Consider the following 20725-nt stretch of genomic DNA (forward strand, 5'->3'; position numbering starts at 1 on the left):
TCATTCATGGAAAATTGATGAAGAAATAGAAAAGTATGTTAACAAAGAGACTGTCCCACCTTATAGGTAGGAAAGTGTGATGAGACTGAGCAGTTAAGTGTGACAGGGCTGCCACGTTTTCATGAATCTCCATCCATAATCACTCCCAAGTCCCTCGAAGATGGGATCTGTTAACAGTGAGAAACACAAATGGGGGGCACTGTTGATGAGAGATAATGGAAGAAAAATAATGAAGGAAGCAGACAGAGGCACCCAGTATTCCAATGAATGACAATGTGATCATTATAAATTATTTGGACAAAAAAGAGTAAATGTGTACAAACGATTGAAGGAAAAAAATGTAAAAGACCAAACAACAAAGTAGAATGTACCAATTTAAACAGAAAATATCAAAGAAGAGGTGCTAATCAGGCCAGCTGGTTGTATCACAGGCCTTTAGTGGAGACTTACTATGTAGAAACCAAATCAAAGTACAGGCTCTTGTGATTTTTTAATATTGGCTGTGTGAAATCCGAAAAATCCTCTCTCTATTGTTTTATCACATAGAAGGGGGAGCAAGTCGCCTGAACAAGAAGGGTTTTAATTACAGCTCCATGCTGATGTGGGGAGTGGGGGAAGGGGCAGGAAGGATAATGATATGTTAATGAAATTAGATAACTGTTGAGGGGCCCCAGGTGTAATAAATGGATTTTCCAGATTTTTGTGCAGCTGTGTTAGCGGCAAAAGGCACCCTATAAATGACTGCATGTGCAAAATGGAGGTAGAAAAATGAAATTGGCAAGGGAAGAAAAGAAAAAGGAAATCGGAGAGTTATTTGACTGTCCACACAGAATATAAAACATGGTTAGGAATGATACTATGAAAAGTAAATGAAATACAAAATGTCAAATCCATGAATAACATAATATAAATTGTTCATTTTTATGAGTCGTATTTAAAAAAAAAAGTATCCTAATCATGAATAAATTACATGAAATGAATAATGGGAATTGGTTTAGGCTGACCCCAGTTGACACCAGGGAGAATAATAAAAACACTAAATAGCTCTATGTGGCAAATTACTACGACATTAATGTCAAAGAAATTTTCTTAATGTGTATTTTTACTTTCATCAGTGTCAAAGCCTGAAAAATCATAACTCACAAGGGTTTTTAAGGTCAATTTCTGCTATACAGTACATACCAGCCACTGTATTACTTTAATACTTATTCACATAAATGACATGAGAGTCAGAGTCATGCCAATTGTATAGTTGATATAAAACAAGATTTATTTAAGGTTCAAGAAACAAAAAAGGCTAACATGGTACTAACCAGAGCAGATCAATCCTGAGTCCCAAATAGAAAGAAAGACGGCACAGCACTGATTGTTGTTGTGAAATGGGCACAATGAAGCACATCATTTTTGCTCAATGAACACGGCTGCTTCCGATCGATTGTTTTAATGAATTTCAGCTATGAGCACCACCAATGAACAAAAATGATCAACAAACAAACCGAGCAGCAAAACCAAAACGGAAACAAAAATATTATAAAATTAAAACAAAGCCCAAATGACATATCTATCTCCAACATACTTGTAAAGACATTGTAATGTAAACAACAAAGCACTGAGACATTGTTAAATGTGTTGACTGACAATTTGAATTATAGTATACAAAGCACAAGTCAAATTGAATGCATATACAGTGCTGCATTCCTGAATAAAACACAAGAGAAAATCAATGAAACGCGTATTAGAATAAAAGCAGAGGGGATTTTGATATGTGGAATGCCGGTGCTTCCGTGTTTTTTTTTTTTTTTTTTCATTAAAGGCTGACCATGGCCAATTTAATTTATTTTACTAAAACAACTTAATACTCACTCTTTAATTGCCTTATGGAAAAAAATTACTTTAAAACAAGATTATTGTACAGAGTTCATTTTAAATATAGTCAGGCAACATAAGACCTTCAGCTATGAGAAAGCTCAATTGATTGGATGACATTTATAAAAGGTTAGAAGAACAAAAGAAAACAATTGAAGGATGTGTCGACTACAAGCTAAGGCACATGAAGGTAAAGCTCAATCCTGTCCCTTTCAGTCCCCAACAAAGAGCCTCTTAACCTGCTACTGCTTGATGGGCACACACTTGGAAACAAGTGGACTCTACACTTAAGAGATCTAAGTCATTTAAAGTTAAAAATGAAGGCTGCCATTTTTATAGTCCTACTTTAACATGAATATGGAGAGATCACCCTCTATATTTATTTATTAATGCAGTACGAACAAACTTTATTTTATATCGATTGTGAGGACCATCGTAAGACAATTCCCAAGTACAGATGTACCATCTCGTATCTGTTTTTTTCAGTTAGGCACAGTACAATTTAATCATTTGCTTTTGGAGTTGGAGGTTTAAACTGAACTGACAAACCAGTGGTTTTGAGTCCAGTTTTTTTTATCCTTTTCACTAAAAATCTACAAGAATGTGAATGTAAACACATGGAATGGGAGTACAGGTATACATTTGCAACCCATGAAAACTGATAACATAATATGAATACATATTGCTAAAACTTACCAACAAATGAATTAAACAGTTAAATTTCTATTAACATTTTTAAACACAAAATAAATTGCATCATTGGAATAGTAGGCTTTACACTGGCGTATTATCTGTATCCATCTGTTATCTAACCCACTTAACTCTGTCCAATTTAATAAGGATCCACTGGGCACATCTTCAGAAATAATATGGAATTAAACAAAGGAAAATGAAGACAATAAGATCTATTATATGTAATTGATAAGTGTAAAGCATTTCTAAGATAAAGGTAAAACAAAGAAACAGAAAAACTATTAAAGAATGCCAATAGCACTCAATTATGACACAAGAGCACAGCTTATCAATACATAAATTCCAGATATGGAATTCAACAGATTAAAGAAAAATCAATCCTACCTTCACAATAATATTAATTGATAAAATCAAATTTTAAACATTAATCAAAAAGCAAATAAATTGTGTGATTAATAATAAAAAAGCCTCATAAAGCCTAATAAATGAGGCTGCCTTTTTATTATAAAAGTGGCAACTACCAACAAGCTTAATCTATTTTGCAAATAAATGACGTGATTCCAAAGGTAGTGTATCTCATTGTAGCTATAATTATTGAAGTTAAAATCATTTCTAGTGTAGCTGTATTAAACACTGCCAAGTTGACTGAAGTGCTAAGTCATTGGTCACTGCAAGTCAGTGGCTCTAAACTGAAGCGGTACAGTATTAGTAAAGGTGCCATGTCGGGGTGAAATCCTGTCCCTCAACTCCAAACAGGTGTCATGAGATTCAAAAATCCATGACTCATAACGGCTTAAAGTAATACTTTGATAGTCATATTTAAAATGCAAGAGAAGGGCATTGAAAACATTGGATGTGCATACAGGTACTGTAATTCATATTAAGATGAGGCAAGTACAAGTCGTATGTATTATAATGAATGAAGATCCAGAGAGAATGTATGAAATGAAAATAACACAAAACGAAGAAATGTTTCAATGCATGTAACATAAAATAGAAACAAAGTATTTTTCATTGAATAAATGGAAGCAAATTAAAAAGAGTAATCAAATCGATGCTGTCTTGTCGCAAGTAAAGAGATGAACATGACGAAACTGGTTTAAATGAATAAGCGCAGAGTGACAACTAAACACAGACGGGAAAAGGGGCAGAATGAACGAACAAACTGTAAGAGGCACCAGCTCACAATCATACGGCATTCTGAAGAAATCTACTACAGAATATCATGAGAGAAATAATGGGACTTATAACAGGAGAGCGTGGAAAGCAATAGGCAGCAAACAATCGTGCAAAATGCGCACAGATATTACAACAGCTAAATTATCGAATGTATTTTTGGGATATTTTATATAATCTGATAACGGATTATAAAAAATTGAAATACCTAACACTTGGATCAAAACAGTCAAACGTGACGTAACACGAAAGACGCACGGTGAATTCCTGATAAATGAGTTATTGTTAAAGAATTCCATCGAGTACCATACAATGAAAGGAGCATTCTACGTGTAGACTGGAGATTTTAAGATTCACTGCATATGAGAATTAACCGCGTAAGTGTAGTAATAAGACGTGGAGGAACATATTAGTGATGCACAAAGTTAGGAGACGCGCATCCCGAAACGGGACAGTCTACTTGCTGAAACCGAGGTCTAAGCTGCGTCCACCCACTAGCCTGCGGTAACACGTTAAAAGTAAAGCGACAACTGTCCTCAAATCTCGGCGATTCATTCCTACAAGGAGGGCACCTGTCCCCCCCTCCCAATCCCCGGCGACGTCCCTACCTTCCTGTGCTTCTCGTTGATGGGAAGAGACGGCCATGGCATGTCCTGCACAAACTCCTGCCAGAGCTGCTGATCCTGGTCGGAAGACACAAATACGATCTCCAGCTCGCCGCGATGTTCCGAGCGTTTCTTGAAGGTGCTATAGAAGTGGCGCAGGCTGGTGTTGAACTGCTCGCAGGGGCCGTTCCGACTGCAGCCGAAGTAGAGCCCGAGCAGCTGCAGCGGGGCGGCCAGAGAATGCACGTCCACCTCGGCCTGCTGGCTGCCAACGAGCCGCTCCCCAAGCAAGCTGACCAAGAACTCCGACATGCCGAGCGGCTGCGAGCACTGGGACAGTACTGGACTGGGCAGAATCCAGGAGGGAAGGCACAAGACAAACGGAGCAGAACCGAAAGCCTCCTGCGCTCTTCGCAGATCCGTCGCTGTGCAGGAATGTGAAGTGAGACGGAGCGGCGGCAGAAGCTGCAAGGACAGCCGTAACACAGTGACGACTAGCGGTAGTTTAGGGAACTGCGACCGAAGGCGGCTGGATAAAGACATCGGAGTGAAGCTCAAGCAGCTGGAAGTAGGACGACAGGGGTGTGACATCTGCCAGAACCATAAACCCACATATTAAGGAACCAAAGTTAAATTGAGCTATTCAAAATTCTCTGTTATTTGCAATATTATGTTATTATATGACATTTTTAAATCAAAGTCATCAATTAGCCAATGCTAAAGACAGTTTTTTGGTACTACGTAGGCAAAGCAGGAATAAGCCAGGGAATGGATGCCCGTCCATCGCATAGCCCTCCCAAACATACAACTCTCCGCACCCCTTATAAAATCTACGTCAACACAGGGATATCGTTTACATTCCACGCAGGAAGCATTGTACCAGCCGGACTTCAGCATTTCCTCGTTATTCCAATACCGTCGCTAAAGAGTCACGGATGCCCTGAATGCTTCAGTGGTAGCTCGATTGTGAGAAGATAAAAATATATTCGTTGGTAGAAAAGAAGGAATCTAGGATGACATGATCATAAAGTCAGAAACACGCACAAGAGACTCGCTATGACGCAGTCGAATAACATTTGAAAGTACGATAAAACGGAAGCTGTCCAGATGTTCCATTTATGTTTGCCGCTTTTTTTTTAACGGTATTTGTCAGTTTTAAAATCTTTCTATAATTTCTTAATCTCTTAATTCTAGTAAAATAAGCAATTAATTGAATCATTTATTAAAGAATTTACTATTGAAACACGACACAGCCATTATGCATTTTTATTTGACGTTGTTTTGCCGGGTTCCTTCATGATATACTTTAATAAAATACATCTGAAGCAGAGGACGATATAATGCCGCAGCAGCTAGTAGAGACTTAGCTCGAATTCTGACTCGAACGTGCACATTCTGCCATGCCATTGGCTTTTCTGCAGTTTCCATGCTTTTTCTCCAACATCCTAAAGCTGGTGGTTCAGGAAATAAATAGAAATTGATAGAGGTCAAAATCCCAGTATCGAGATCCCAAATTAACTATCAACGTGTTTGTCTTGAAAGTGAGGTGGAAGGGTTTGATGGTCGTGGTGATACATTTATGAGAATATGGCAAAATGCTAACTTCACGTGGGAATAGAACCTCCGATGACGTATGGGGTCTTTCCACTCTGCGCATATATCTTAAATATTCACAATAAAAGGTATTAAACAGCAATCACATGAACCTAATACATACATGCTGGCAGACGCTATTTTTTTAAATAAGCAATTCCATCAAACCTCTTTAAAATGCCAAGCGACCATGTGTGCCCTGTGATGGACTGGCGCCCCCGTCAGGACTGTTTAACCCTTAGTCTCAGAGTTCTCTGGACCCCTGCAATGCTGAACTGATCAAAAGGATAGAAAAATAGTGGATGGAATTTACCGGATTATTAGATCTTGGGTGTAATTGAAGATGTTCTGATTTTAGATTAAATTAGCAAGTCAGAAAAAAATGATGGACGGTTGGCATGCTCGGTTTTAAAAGTGTTTAACGTGTGGCATTCATGGAACGTAAAAGTTAAATCTATTTAATGTATGAACACTTGACCGACGCCACCTACCGATGTGTTTGCGCAGCCACATCGAAAATACTGCAATTTTCTTCTATTGTCTTAAAGAAGATGGCCTTTACATGAACACAACTAATTTCAGTCTTACCTTGGAAATCGTTGGCTGCGTTACGAACAGATGCGCTGAAAGGCCTAATACAGTATTTCAGAATTAATAAAAGCTTAATGTGAGAGAAGGAACATATAAAGAGCATTTTGCAACTCTCGATGCCTCTGTGTCATCGTCAACTTCGCCTTCTTGGTAATATTATATTGAATACACAACTGAGCTTTAATATTAGCCTGTCTTCTGTTCTCTAGAAAAAATGGCAGTCGTAATACTAAAAAGTCATATGTGTTAATACTTTATTTTAAAAATAATAGTAGAGATCAACATGTCCTTAACATGCTAAGCTGAGAAGAATGGCGCTATATGACGGACTCAGGTATCGTGTGCTTTGTTCAGAACATCTGTTATTCGTGTCAGTTTTTAGTGTCATGATGGCCAGAACTGCACACGAATCTCCAGGTCAATTAAAGAGCTCGAATATGACTTCTTTTGATGAACAGTATGTGTACTAGTATGTAAAGTACTGTATAACCTGATATTTTATTCATTTTTGAATTGCTTCGATCCATTTCCAAGTGTATGAGAATGTTCTGATAACGCGAATGTCCTAAATACTTTTCAAACATTGTTTTTTGTGGATCTGCGTTATTTTTATTTATACTGTAAATAATATTTAATCTATCTACACGCACCACTTTGTACTTGTCAACATTCAGCTGCCCTTAAAATGTTTTGTTTGAATAAAGTGAGGCAATAAAGAAATAACAGATTAGCACAACGTCTGGTTCAGATATTAAGAGTCCTTAGAACAGGCCGGCAATAAAAGCCAGAATGCCACTTTGATCTTCCTTAAATAGCGTGTAATCTTTATTCATCTATGGCACAAGGCTTTTGAGGGCATGCAGTATGAGCGACAGTGTTGGAAGAACAGAACGAGGATCAATTTAAAAAGACACCTTGATTTCATTTAATACTCATCGTAAGGTGCATATCGCTATAACAGATAAGTGCGGTTAGAAGGAGACTGTCCATTCTGCAAACTGTAGTTCATAAAAAGGGACAAGGTCCACCATATGTTATGGAAGCCAGGGCAATCAGTACATCTTGTAAACTGATGTGTGTTTTCTATTAAATTAAATTAGGTTTTGTGTTTTAATACATTTCAGTCTGTCATATGGAATGGAGAGTTGCTTGGTTAGACATGCAAGTACTGGCTTAGTGGACGCCCCTTGCAATTCCCCTTCCAGGCAGGGGGACCTCCAGACCCAAAGGGCCCTATCACCAGACATGGGCATCATAGTGGGGGTGGGGTTGGGGAGGTTAAAGATTACCCATGGCTCACTGGGGGTGGGGGGGGGCCCTCGAAGCCTGGAATGAAAAGTTTGTTTTCGAGCTGAAGGGGCCCACAGAGACTGCTTATGTATAGGGCCCAGAGTTCTGTGCTACAGCCCTGCGCAAGACATCCACAATGTCAGCCACACAAATGTATTTAATTTTTGCAAAATGAACAGATTATTTTGTGCATTTTTTAGGGAACATGATGTGTTGTGTCATGCGATGTTATAGGCAGGAGACAGGTTAACATGGGAAAATCTGTATAACTTAGCTGGTAGACAACAAAGAGATCCATCATGAGAAGAAAAAGAAAATAACTGAACACTGTCCAAATCAAGTAACCGGCACAACAGACCATTGACAAACTGCCAAAGATAATATCTAAGCATTGGTGGAAGAGGAAATTGGTGAAATGCTGCCTCCGTCATAAACAGAGCAGACAACTGTACATCAGGTGAATTGAGCATTGCGGCAAGTGTAACAGTAAAGGTTTCTTCTCCTTGCCTTCCTTGCCCACCTCTTCTCATTGCAGATAACCACAAGCTTATTTATAATGATGTGCAGACCAACCCGACAGCCCTGACAGACCAAGGGATAATGTAAATTACAGCAGCCAACAGCACCTTTTAGTTTGCATCTGTCTGGCAAGAATCTCTTATACATTTTGTGCACATTCAGGATACACGGATTATTCAGACTAGAGTCTTTTTATGTCAACAACAGCATCTACAAATGTTAAATGTGTCAAAAAGATAAATATGGGAATGTTAAATTGGGTTTAATAAAATAGCACTGGGTCAGGTCAAGCTTTTACTTACAGGACCCTGAAGCTGTGGAGTGGTCTGCCTGCTAATATAAGAAGTGCCCCTTCAGTGTCAGCTTTTAAATCCTGGCTGAAGATTCACTACTTTAGTCTAGAATACCCTGACTAGAGTTGCTGATTAGCCGTGCATACTGCATCTCTGTTTGTTTGTCATTTCTATAGAAATATAAGTATCACAATATTCTTTTAGCCCTCCTTTATTCTGTTTCTTTTCTTGGTATCTGGATGTGGCACTTAGTGTGGCACTGCTCTACTGCCAGGCTCCCCTCCTAAAAGTCATCTTGGATAAAGGGGTGTTGGAATCTCTCATCAGATTGGACGGCCAGCACAGACTCCACTATTGAAAACCCAGGAGCATGTAGGCGACCTGGTGGCAGAGGTCTCCAGGACTGTGACCTAATTTTTGACTTTCTCCTGTACGATTTTAATCTCCGCCATTGTCAACTGGCCGTAGTTCATCCATTAATTAATGAACAGAAATTGTTGGTTTCCATTTATGTTTATTCAGTATATTGTTCTTTGTGTGTTTTAACAAATCTGTAATTATATGTGTACTAGTTCTGTATTAAGTAATTAGTATAATCTGTACTTGTATTTCAACTGAGAATTGTTCACAGCGTTTCTTGCCTGCACTCAGTGAAAAGCGTGATACAAAAATAAGTTGTATTGTAAATATATATTTTCAGGGAGAGCCCTCACCCTGAATCAAGCATTATTGTGGGGGTCCACAATTTATTGCACTATACCACTGCATGCAAGTAAGTATGCTTGAAAACACCACTACTATACAGTCAACCAATCAGTCGAATAAACTTTGATGAATAGATTGCAGCACAGTTCACAAGGTTTTCCTCGCGTGATTCCTACTTTACACTCAGATTGATTGGCTAAAATAAATCAAACTTGTTAAGACCCAGTGTGCATTATGTCTGTTACTACCATTATAGGATTTTTTTGGTGGTCATACAAAGGACAAAGAAACTTTATCAGCCTTAAAATACATAGACAGACTTAAAGTAATCAGAACCGTATACTGTGTTTGAACCCTGGTTGGTTGGGTGACCATGTGAGACTGGCGCTGTGTCCATAGTTTGTCAAGGGCAAGGCCATCTGAAGCAGATTAAGGAAATGGATAGATGGAATGCATATTCAGAAATTATAGACTGAAAACTACACTCAATTATACAGTTTAACAAATAAAGTTTTGTTCACTGAATGAAGTTATTATTATTATTATTCGTTCCTGTATCTAAACCCATTGCAAAACATAACGTACAGTGTTTGTGGAGATCTTTTCAGCAGACAACTGATTATGTTGTTAAGATGATAGTCTTTGTAATACGGTTTTGAATTATCTTCACTGAACACATTGCTTCTCCTCTATATAGCCACTTTGTCTTTACCCCTTTGCCAATTACCACTTAGCACTTGGGTGCCAAAAGTGAAAGCCTCTTTATGAAAGACAAAGAAGTAAAAATAAATAAAAATTTAACACAATGTGGTCTGCCTAGGGCTTACTCTTGGAATGTCTGGATGTGGATCCTGTAGGTGTTTGCTGCAGACTCTTTGAGCAAAGTGTTTTGTTCCACAGAACAGAAAACCAAGCCTTGCTCAGAACCTTATTTTGTCATTGCTGATTATATCCTGGTGATTTAAGTAGCACTGCATTGCATTAGTAGGTTATTTTAACATTGTAATGAGCACCGAGATAAAAACACCAAGACACACACTGAATGAGAGTTAAGCATGATAATGGGCGTTTATTAACAATGAAGGATTCACAGCCATACTTTCACAAGAATTATCTCCCTGCTATTAAACAAGCCACAGCTATTCCCGGGCTTTTTTTGAAGCCGCGTTGTTCCTGATTGTCCTCCAGAGTTACGTGCCGTGCCTCTCTCTATGACCCCCTTATTTTCTTGGAGGCTCTATTTATCCAATAACCTGGGTATTTCCTGCCTTCCTCCTTGAATCTTCAATGTACAGTAATTGCTCCACAAGTTAGTGGGATGCAGAGCTCAGCATACCTATGGACATTTTGTTGTCAATCACCATCTTACCCCACCTACTTTCAAGGTAATAGGCTGGCTGCTACAATATGTATGACATGGGACCAGCTGCAGACCTCTGTAGCTCCGAAATTCAGTAGCTCTGTTGGACAGCCAATTGGATTGCAGGTTTTTTGTCATTTGGTTTACTTGACTTGGGTCAGATAATCCTCCCCCAATCCCAATCATAATCACAGTGTAACCAGGCATTGTTACTGACATATAATATAAAGTGACGGCCTCCTCAATAGAGTGGAGTCCTGGAGGTTCTGCAGCTAAAGTCTATTGATATGTACCTCCCTTTAGTACAGATGTGTACAATGTTGTATGCAATGATTCAATAAAGAATTTACATTAATTGAATGAACAGTTATAAGGATTTCAACTTACAAAAATGCATGTAAACCACTAATGCATCCATGATATTTGGTGAGTTTTTTTAATTTATCGTCATTATGTGTTACACTACAATGAAATGTAAGGAACAGGGAACATGGAATAACATAATTAAGCAGACGTAGGTTAAAAATTTAACAATGTCAATAAACCATATCAATAAATCTGAAAGACTATCAAAATCAAAGCTATTAAGGTGTAAACATTCAAATCTACCAAGAAAATGGATTAACTGCTACACCATGTAAAAAGAAATGAATAAGTAATAATAACACTTAAACAGATGTACTCAGTAGGCACATAGATGTTTCTAGGAGATTTTAATAAGGGGGGGGGGGGGATGAAAGCAGAAGATAAAATGGGTAAAGGTGATAATAAACAGTTGCTAATTTCCTGTAAGACAAACTAGACATTTGCATAAAATCTCTGGAATTTCTTCCAACAATATAAACCAACACCCAGGTTCAGTTGGTTAAAGAAAGAAAGAAAGAAGATATAAGAAATCTCTTTCTATCTTGTTCTATTGAACATCTGAACCAAATCAACCATAATCCTGGCATTTCCCTTTCTAAATGCAGTACTTAACAAGGCCTAGCTAGCATTACCAGAACCAGAATGCAATGGCTGAGTTTTGGGAAGCATAAATGCACATTGCAATCAGCATATCTGCATTCTGGTCTCGCAAGTGTTTTAATATTTTGTGGTTTGCTGACATCTGCTGGTGATTTTCATTAATCCAAAATTGGAGCTTTTTCCAGAAAATTCTTCTGACTCCACACTAAAGCCCCAAGTCACACTACACAACTTTTCAGTCATACTCTTCTATTTCATTAATTTTAGTGAGATGTGTACAGGCATTGTGTGCGTTCGTGACATATAGTTGAGCAGTGTCACATTCCTAGGGTCTCCGCATCATAGTAAGGCTATGTCTAATATATCGCTTTTGTCGTACCATGACAAACTGGAAAACAGAAGAAGACAGGTGGAGACTGTAGCTGAACTCAATATACCCAGTAAACATTCGCACGGCCACTAGCGCGAGAGGCAATAAACAGGTACAAAAGAGAAGCAAACCTTTCGTGGGTTTTGCAGTTCCACTGCAGGGTGCATCCATCCATACAGCCATGCAGGACCCAATGACAGTCACTAATTAACCTACAACATGTCTTTGGGAAGAGAGCTGAAGAACCCAGAAGGAAATTCTTTTGACTCAAGATGGTGCATCTCCATGCAGATACTACCTCATCTGAAATTCTGTAGTCTCACAGAGCCACAGTGCTGCTTCCTCAGTTCCTGTGCTGAAAAGATAAATGAGCTAAGGTCCAGAACTTATAATGTACGATGATATCAGTCATCAACATGAAAGAACAGAAAGTAGCTTTAGAACGTGTCATACAGTACAATGAAATGTGCAAGGTCTCATCACCTGGATCCCGGATTTGCACTTCAGGGCTAGAAAATTTGCTGTCAGAGCAAGTTAGGATCTATAATAATAAAAGGCAAAGCCCTCACTGACTGACTCACTGACTGACTGACTCACTCATCACTAATTCTCCAACTTCCCGTGTAGGTGGAAGGCTGAAATTTGGCAGGCTCATTCCTTACAGCTTACTTACAAAAGTTAGGCAGGTTTCATTTCGAAATTCAAAGCGTAATGGTCATAACTGGAACATATTTTTTGTCCATACACTGTAATGGAGGAGGCGGAGTCACGTATCGCGTCATCACGCCTCCTACGTAATCACGTGAACTAAAAACAAGGAAGACATTTACAGCACGAGTCACACGCGGGAATGAAGGTAAATGACGTTAATTTTTGACTGTCTTTTAATACTGTGTAAGCATACATATTAACACATGTGCAATTAAACGTGTGCATTTACGGGGTGATTTCTCAGGCTTAAAAGCTCACCTTTTATCAAACGCGGGAACAAAGGTAACTGACGTTGTTCACTGTCTTTTAATACTGTGTAACCATACATATTAACACATGTCCAATTAAACGTGTGCATTTACAGGGTGATTTCTCAGGCTTAAAAGCTCGCCTTTTACTAAAAAGGTAAATGCAAAACTATTTTCAATCAGTTTATTGAAACGCTCCCGTTAAGGATTGCAATAACATATTCGCGAGATAAAAGAACGAAGTAGGGGGAAATGGAGGAACAGCCGCAAACAGCGAAGAGCAAAAAATTAATTAAACAATTGAGAATGGAACGAGTTAAGCATACAAGCATGTTCATAAGGGAAACAAAGCACGGTGTAAAACGTAAGTTTAAATTAAGTTTATAGAAACGCTCCCGCTGCGGATTGCAATAACATATTCGCAAGATAAAAGTTTAATGAGAAGACACGAGGTATAAACGAACCACACGCCGTGGCGCAACGTTAGGGGCAACAGTTTCAACCATTCTATGATCTGCTTCTCGCAACTGAAAGACGGCACATGGCGGATGTTAGCCGACTTGCTGACCGCAACGTTAGGGGCTTCAACTATGGCGCTGACGCCACATCTCAGTGCCAACACTTTGCAGACTGTACTTAAAAGACACGCCCTCCTCACTGGACAGTTAAAAACACCAATCAAACTAACGATGACATCAAGTATTACCCAATCAAAACTACGAAAGGAGGCATCTTCATAAAATGCGTGTGGGATGATTTGCATGAGACGCTGCTTTAAAAAAAAATTATAAAAAAAATACGGGATAAATCCCGTCCAGTATTGATTCAAAACGGGACGCGCAATTTCATTCTCAAACGCGGCATGATTCCGTATTTTAAAGGACGGGTGGCAACCCTACAGTGCCAGGTAACCACCCATACAATCAGATTGTGATTCAGACTAGGAATGCAATGAATGTAATTACCCCGATCTACATACAAGGCGAAAGTCTTGCAACATTCAAAGATGATGGTTTGGGATAATTAGTACTTATTAAGTACACCATGGCACATAAAAGAGCTTATGAAGCCTTGAACCGAAAAAAGCAAGATCTCAGAGATCGTAAAAAAAAAAAGGAGGTAATGTCGTTTTACTCGCTGTACATTTTAGTCAAACATTACCAGTTATTCCACGAGGGAGACCAGCAGATGAACTCAACGCGTGTTTAAAATCCATGCTTCTCCCACGCTCGGTTATATGTCGCGTGTTCTCAGGTAGGTACACCAAAAAATGTATACATTTAAGCATGTAATGGGCAAACAAAAAATGAGGTATACCCGAAGGCACTGCAGTAGTACTCAATGTAACTTTACTTCTTAAATGTTAATGTTTTACTGTTTAATAATTTATACGCTTCTTATATATGTTCAAATTCTTTTATCAAAATACCAGTGACAGCGCAATGCACGATAACATGGAGTGAATACACCATACGCATCTGCCCACGGCCGCCCTGGTGTGCGCAGATAGGAGTTGATTCTAAAATAAAATAAACATAAAAAGAGTAATACAATCATCACCCATAAAGCGGATAGCAGACGTGACGTATTATATGTGTACCAGATTTCAAGTCAATAGGTGAAACGGTTTGCAAGCTACAGGTGATTTAAAATCCTGGACAGACCAACGAAAAGCCACGGTAGCAAATTATAGAAGAAGATTTTACTGTTTAATAATTTATATTTATATGAAATGTGCTTCTTATATATTACTTCATATTCTCATATGATAATGATGTTAATGTTGTTTATATTGATTTCTATGTTATTGTAAGTGCATCTATGTGTGTATATGTATGTATGTATGTATGTATGTGTATATATATATATATATATATATATATATATATAACAGTGGTGTGAAAAACTATTTGCCCCCTTCCTGATTTCTTATTCTTTTGCATGTTTGTCACACAAAATGTTTCTGATCATCAAACACATTTAACCATTAGTCAAATATAACACAAGCAAACACAAAATGCAGTTTTTAAATGATGGTGTTTATTATTTAGGGAGAAAAAAAATCCAAACCTACATGGCCCTGTGTGAAAAAGTAATTGCCCCCTTGTTAAAAAATAACCTAACTGTGGTGTATCACACCTGAGTTCAATTTCCGTAGCCACCCCCAGGCCTGATTACTGCCACACCTGTTTCAATCAAGAAATCACTTAAATAGGAGCTGCCTGACACAGAGAATAGACCAAAAGCACCTCAAAAGCTAGACATCATGCCAAGATCCAAAGAAATTCAGGAACAAATGAGAACAGAAGTAATTGAGATCTATCAGTCTGGTAAAGGTTATAAAGCCATTTCTAAAGCTTTGGGACTCCAGCAAACCACAGTGAGAGCCATTATCCACAAATGGCAAAAACATGGAACAGTGGTGAACCTTCCCAGGAGTGGCCGGCCAACCAAAATTACCCCAAGAGCGCAGAGACGACTCATCCGAGAGGTCACAAAAGACCCCAGGACAACGTCTAAAGAACTGCAGGCCTCACTTGCCTCAATTAAGGTCAGTGTTCACGACTCCACCATAAGAAAGAGACTGGGCAAAAACGGCCTGCATGGCAGATTTCCAAGACGCAAACCACTGTTAAGCAAAAAGAACATTAGGGCTCGTCTCAATTTTGCTAAGAAACATCTCAATGATTGCCAAGACTTTTGGGAAAATACCTTGTGGACTGATGAGTCAAAAGTTGAACTTTTTGGAAGGCAAATGTCCCGTTACATCTGGCGTAAAAGGAACACAGCATTTCAGAAAAAGAACATCATACCAACAGTAAAATATGGTGGTGGTAGTGTGATGGTCTGGTGTTGTTTTGCTGCTTCAGGACCTGGAAGGCTTGCTGTGATAGATGGAACCATGAATTCTACTGTCTACCAAAAATCCTGAAGGAGAATGTCCGGCCATCTGTTTGTCAACTCAAGCTGAAGCGATCTTGGGTGCTGCAACAGGACAATGACCCAAAACACACCAGCAAATCCACCTCTGAATGGCTGAAGAAAAACAAAATGAAGACTTTGGAGTGGCCTAGTCAAAGTCCTGACCTGAATCCAATTGAGATGCTATGGCATGACCTTAAAAAGGCGGTTCATGCTAGAAAACCCTCAAATAAAGCTGAATTACAACAATTTTGCAAAGATGAGTGGGCCAAAATTCCTCCAGAGCGCTGTAAAAGACTCATTGCAAGTTATCGCAAACGCTTGATTGCAGTTATTGCTGCTAAGGGTGGCCCAACCAGTTATTAGGTACAGGGGGCAATTACTTTTTCACACAGGGCCATGTAGGTTTGGATTTTTTTTTCTCCCTAAATAATAAAAACCACCATTTACAAACTGCATTTTGTGTTTACTTGTGTTATATTTGACTAATGGTTAAATGTGTTTGATGATCAGAAACATTTTGTGTGACAAACATGCAAAAGAATAAGAAATCAGGAAGGGGGCAAATAGTTTTTCACACCACTGTATATATATATATATATATATATATATATATAAAAAATATATATATAAAAAATATATGTGTATATGTATATATAATATATCTGTATATGTGTGTATATGTGTGTGTATATGTATATATATATATGACAGCAACACTCATAACAATGACAACACAATTACATTGACAATCATGTTACGTTATTTTTAAAATGTTTCCTTTACTTTTTCATAACCTCTTTAACACACTACTTCTCCGCTGCGAAGCGCGGGTATTTTGCTAGTAATAGAATAAAGGTAAAGGGAGACGTTGCACTTTGGCATTTGTTTGAAACTACCAGCTATACCACTCCCTATCAAATGTAACATGTTTGAGCTACAATATCTTCTAATTTGAGCATGTAGGCTTTGCATTATACAAACCAGATACAGTACATGAAAATCAAGATTTTAAAAGGTTTCAGAAACTCCTTCCCTCTATCAAGGCCAGAGAATGAAATAAGTTTTAAATGAAAAATAACTTACAACATCTATATATATAAAATCCCTATGTGCGTCCAGGTGTCCGTGTGTGGGTGTCTTCTGATGAAGTGCGCATGCGCGGAGCACGGTGCAACTCACGATATTACTGTCAGAGAAAGTTAGAGGCGTTTTACGGAAATACAAATCAGTATTACTGCGAGAGGAAATTAAAGGTACACAATACAGTGACGCATATTACAGCCACATACAAGCCAGTATTACTGTCAGAGGAGATTAAAGGCATATTACCGATGCACACGCCTGAATTACCGCCAGAGAAAATTAAAGGTATATTATGGACGTACAAGCCAGCGGACGTACAAGACGGTATCCTTCAATAAGGGCGTGCAAAAAAAGGCGATTGAGGTCGCCCTTTTGAGGCTCGCCTTTTTGTGCGCAACCTTATTGAACAGAGCCGTACAAGACAGTATTACTGTCACAGAAAATTAGACACACAATACACGGCGGCAGCCCATGAAGAACGGTTAGCTCAGCAAGTAAACATCAACAAAAGAAAGGCTGAAAGAAAGAAAAATACGACCAACAAAAAGAATGAGGTCAAAGTCCCTTGCCATTTAATATAGACTGTTCCTACTAATGTTTATGCACTACTGTTCTAGCACCCATTATTGTAACGGGCTAAATGACTAGTGTTGAAATAATCCTTAACATTTCTGACAAGTTCATTGTAACACTACACTCTTAAAAGTAAAGGTGCCAGAGCAGTTCTTCTGAGTGATGCCACAGAGGAAACATTTTTGGTTCCCAAAAGACCCATCCACATGAAAGTTCCAGAAAGAACCTTAATTTAGATCTGTTATAGGCTTCATAAATCATGAATAGATGTTAACAGACTTTTGAAATACCAATGGCTCATGATTTTAAAAACACCCTCGCTGCACACTGTGAGACAATAATTTGGTAACAATAGCTAAGTATTTGGTATGCTTTCCATATTAAAGTACTAGGGGGCTTTGCCCCCTGCTCGCTTTGCTCTCCAATCCCCGTGCTTGTGCTACACACTAGCCTCTTTACGGTTCTGCCACTCATGTATGGAGATGCGGATGTACAATTTACTAACTATTTTACATTATAGCGAGTATTTAACCATATTAAAAATATTAAAATGTAATAATTTGAATGTAACTTACGTTTCATGTTGCGTTAGAGTTATTTGTTGCATAATACGATTTCGTTCTGTTTGGCTTTGAAATTAACACACACAAATGTTTTAAACTTACACTTTTACTGTAAAACTTAAGTAAAAACAATTTTTTGAATTAAATTTTCATCAATATCGCATTGAATTGTGATTCTATGTTTGGACTTTCATTGTGACAACACCACGTATAACTGCACGTGATTGAATTTTGTTTCTTTCTCTCTATTAAATAAAATGACTTTTTTGAATGTTTGGCTCTGAGATTTGTAAATTGTCTTTGCAAAAGCTATTCTAATGGGAAACTGCTAACGTTTTAATACAAATGGCATATCAAGATCTCCTTTGTTGTCTAAAGTTATCCCATGAAGATGTACTACATTACCTTTCTTGGATACATCCTTCTTTCTACAGTAATTCATGCTGAGGAAGACCAGACGGTGTTAACGGTTGTAGATATTCTTCGGAATATTGTAAGTTGATGTTGTCATCTTCCACACGATTCACACAAATGAGAGGTAAGATTACCGTGTATATGGTTTTCTATGGTTGAGAGGAGGGCGTGACTTGAAAACATCTCATGGTCAAAGTCAAGACTTGCGGGACTTAAAAACATCTTCCAAAAAGTCTTGTCTCGTCGCAGGATTTTTTTTGCTATAATAGAGAGATATATCTATCTTAGAAGTACTAAAGGATTAATAAATGTCAAAAACCTGTTCAAGCATATCTGGAAACCAGATAAAGGTCAAGTGAACAACAAAGACATATATGTACCAGGAGAAGGTTGATGTGATACACCAAATGTACTGAGAGATGACAAAGAAATATATCCTGTAAACAACAAAGTTGGACAGTTGTCACATACACAGATGGCTAAACCTAAAGGTATATGAAGAACAAATGTATGATAAAATAGACTTTTATTTTAATAAGTTATTTTGGTGTAGACCAACGAACCAATCAGAGTAAATGTATGCATTGATTCAGCACTGTTATGCAAATTCAGTTGTTTATAAAACAAACCTCTGCCATTACTTTTTTGATCATTCTGTAACAGACTACTGTGATGAGTGCTCCCTCTTTAGCAACTGCTGAAGGAATAATTGAAGACACAATAGATATGTTTACTTCTGCCTGGTTTCTTGTTTAACTTGGATAAGTTTCTTGCTTAAGTAATACGTTCATTTCTCCCACAACACAATAAAACATGTGAATGCAGGTTTTCTTAATCTATTAGTATCCTGATAGGTAGTGTACAATACATTAAAAATTCCAATTTTTTTTGTACTTTTTTTCAAAACACAAAGAACCAACATCTTATGCAAAGAACTGTTCACAGAATGAAGCGGTTTTTTCTCAAGCAATGATTCTACAAAGAACCACAAAACCCAGTAAAGAGCCATTATTTTTAAGAGTGTACCTTAGTGGCAATAAAGCAACGGTGGAGTAGGTAGGCATTGAAAAATCATAATAATGCGTGTGTTCTTTTATGTGTTTTGGCATTGGTCATATGCTTAAATGATTTTTAATGCAATTTACTTATTTCAGAGTGCTTTGTAAAGCACCTTGTGGTGGGGTGCTGTGTGAAAGACACTATATAAAATAATGATTGACTAATTGTTTTTTTGATGTAGGTCTCTGTCAGGCTCACATGGTATTCATGTACTTCAGATGTAGTGCAAAATGCACTCAACATGGACAAATAGAGAATGAAACTTTTGATCTTCCTGGCTCAGACATACACCGAACCTCAACAGCTTCTTCAAAAACTGTACAAATTAAACATGACAGAGCAAAAGTAAACTTGTAATAATAAATTGCTCAAAGTGTAATGAAATCAGTTACTTAATTACAATTATCAGCACTATCCTGCATGCACATATAGAGCAATTAACACCCCTTGAATAGATAGAAACTTGCCAAACTTGCCATCACTCACCAGTATGCCTTTTTTCTTCTTGCTTCTATCTCTTGCATTCACAAATTTGATGAAGTTCACAGTATTGGCCATATTTCTGCATCGCTCCAATAAGATCCTCGCAATGCCAATTAATTTTTTCACTTGACTTTATGAGTTTTTCCAATATTTTTCAGCTAACCCGCATATAGTTTTCACTTTAAGTGCATGGTCTTATTCTGATAGGTGCGGTAAGTCAGTGGTTCTGAAATTGTTTCATATTGAGGACCACCTACAGCCAACAGTCACTTGTAAGTGTAAACTCTGTGCTACAGTTGCTTTATTTATTTTACAAGTCCTTACCTGAAAAATGCTAACATTGTGGGATTTGCTTTTCAAATTCCTCATTTTCAGGAACAATAACCTCTTTGGCCTTAAGGATAGTGTAAGGTAGTGAAGAGCAAAACATTTTAATGCAAAACTGAATTTGCAGGGAAACTTTGAGTTTCGTTAGCGAAAGAAATCTTGAAATTCAGAATGGAATAGCAAAAATCTTAACCATTACAAGAAAATGTAAGCACATCTCACCAGTTATACCATTTTTATATTGGTTACCTGGGTCCTTTATAATCGATTTTAAAATACTATTAATGGTATATAAATCTCTGAATAATGTTA

General features: G+C 37.9%; 1 protein-coding gene across 2 annotated transcripts in view; it reads right to left on the reverse strand.

Moving 5' to 3' along the window:
* Positions 1-20725, reverse strand: part of nxn (nucleoredoxin) — a 337134-nt gene that overhangs the window by 119903 nt on the left and 196506 nt on the right. Inside the window, exon 1 of one of the 2 annotated variants that reach the window (XM_028806623.2) lies at positions 4344-4817. The exons of the other annotated variant lie outside the window; for it this stretch is intronic. Within the exon in view, the coding sequence (XP_028662456.1) occupies positions 4344-4652 (309 nt within the window). The 5' untranslated portion in view covers positions 4653-4817. Of the gene's footprint in view, positions 1-4343; positions 4818-20725 lie in introns of those variants that run through there. 2 annotated transcript variants of the gene reach the window in all.

The sequence above is a fragment of the Erpetoichthys calabaricus genome, chromosome 8, assembly GCF_900747795.2.
Source record: "Erpetoichthys calabaricus chromosome 8, fErpCal1.3, whole genome shotgun sequence".
In the NCBI taxonomy this organism is placed as follows: domain Eukaryota; kingdom Metazoa; phylum Chordata; class Cladistia; order Polypteriformes; family Polypteridae; genus Erpetoichthys; species Erpetoichthys calabaricus.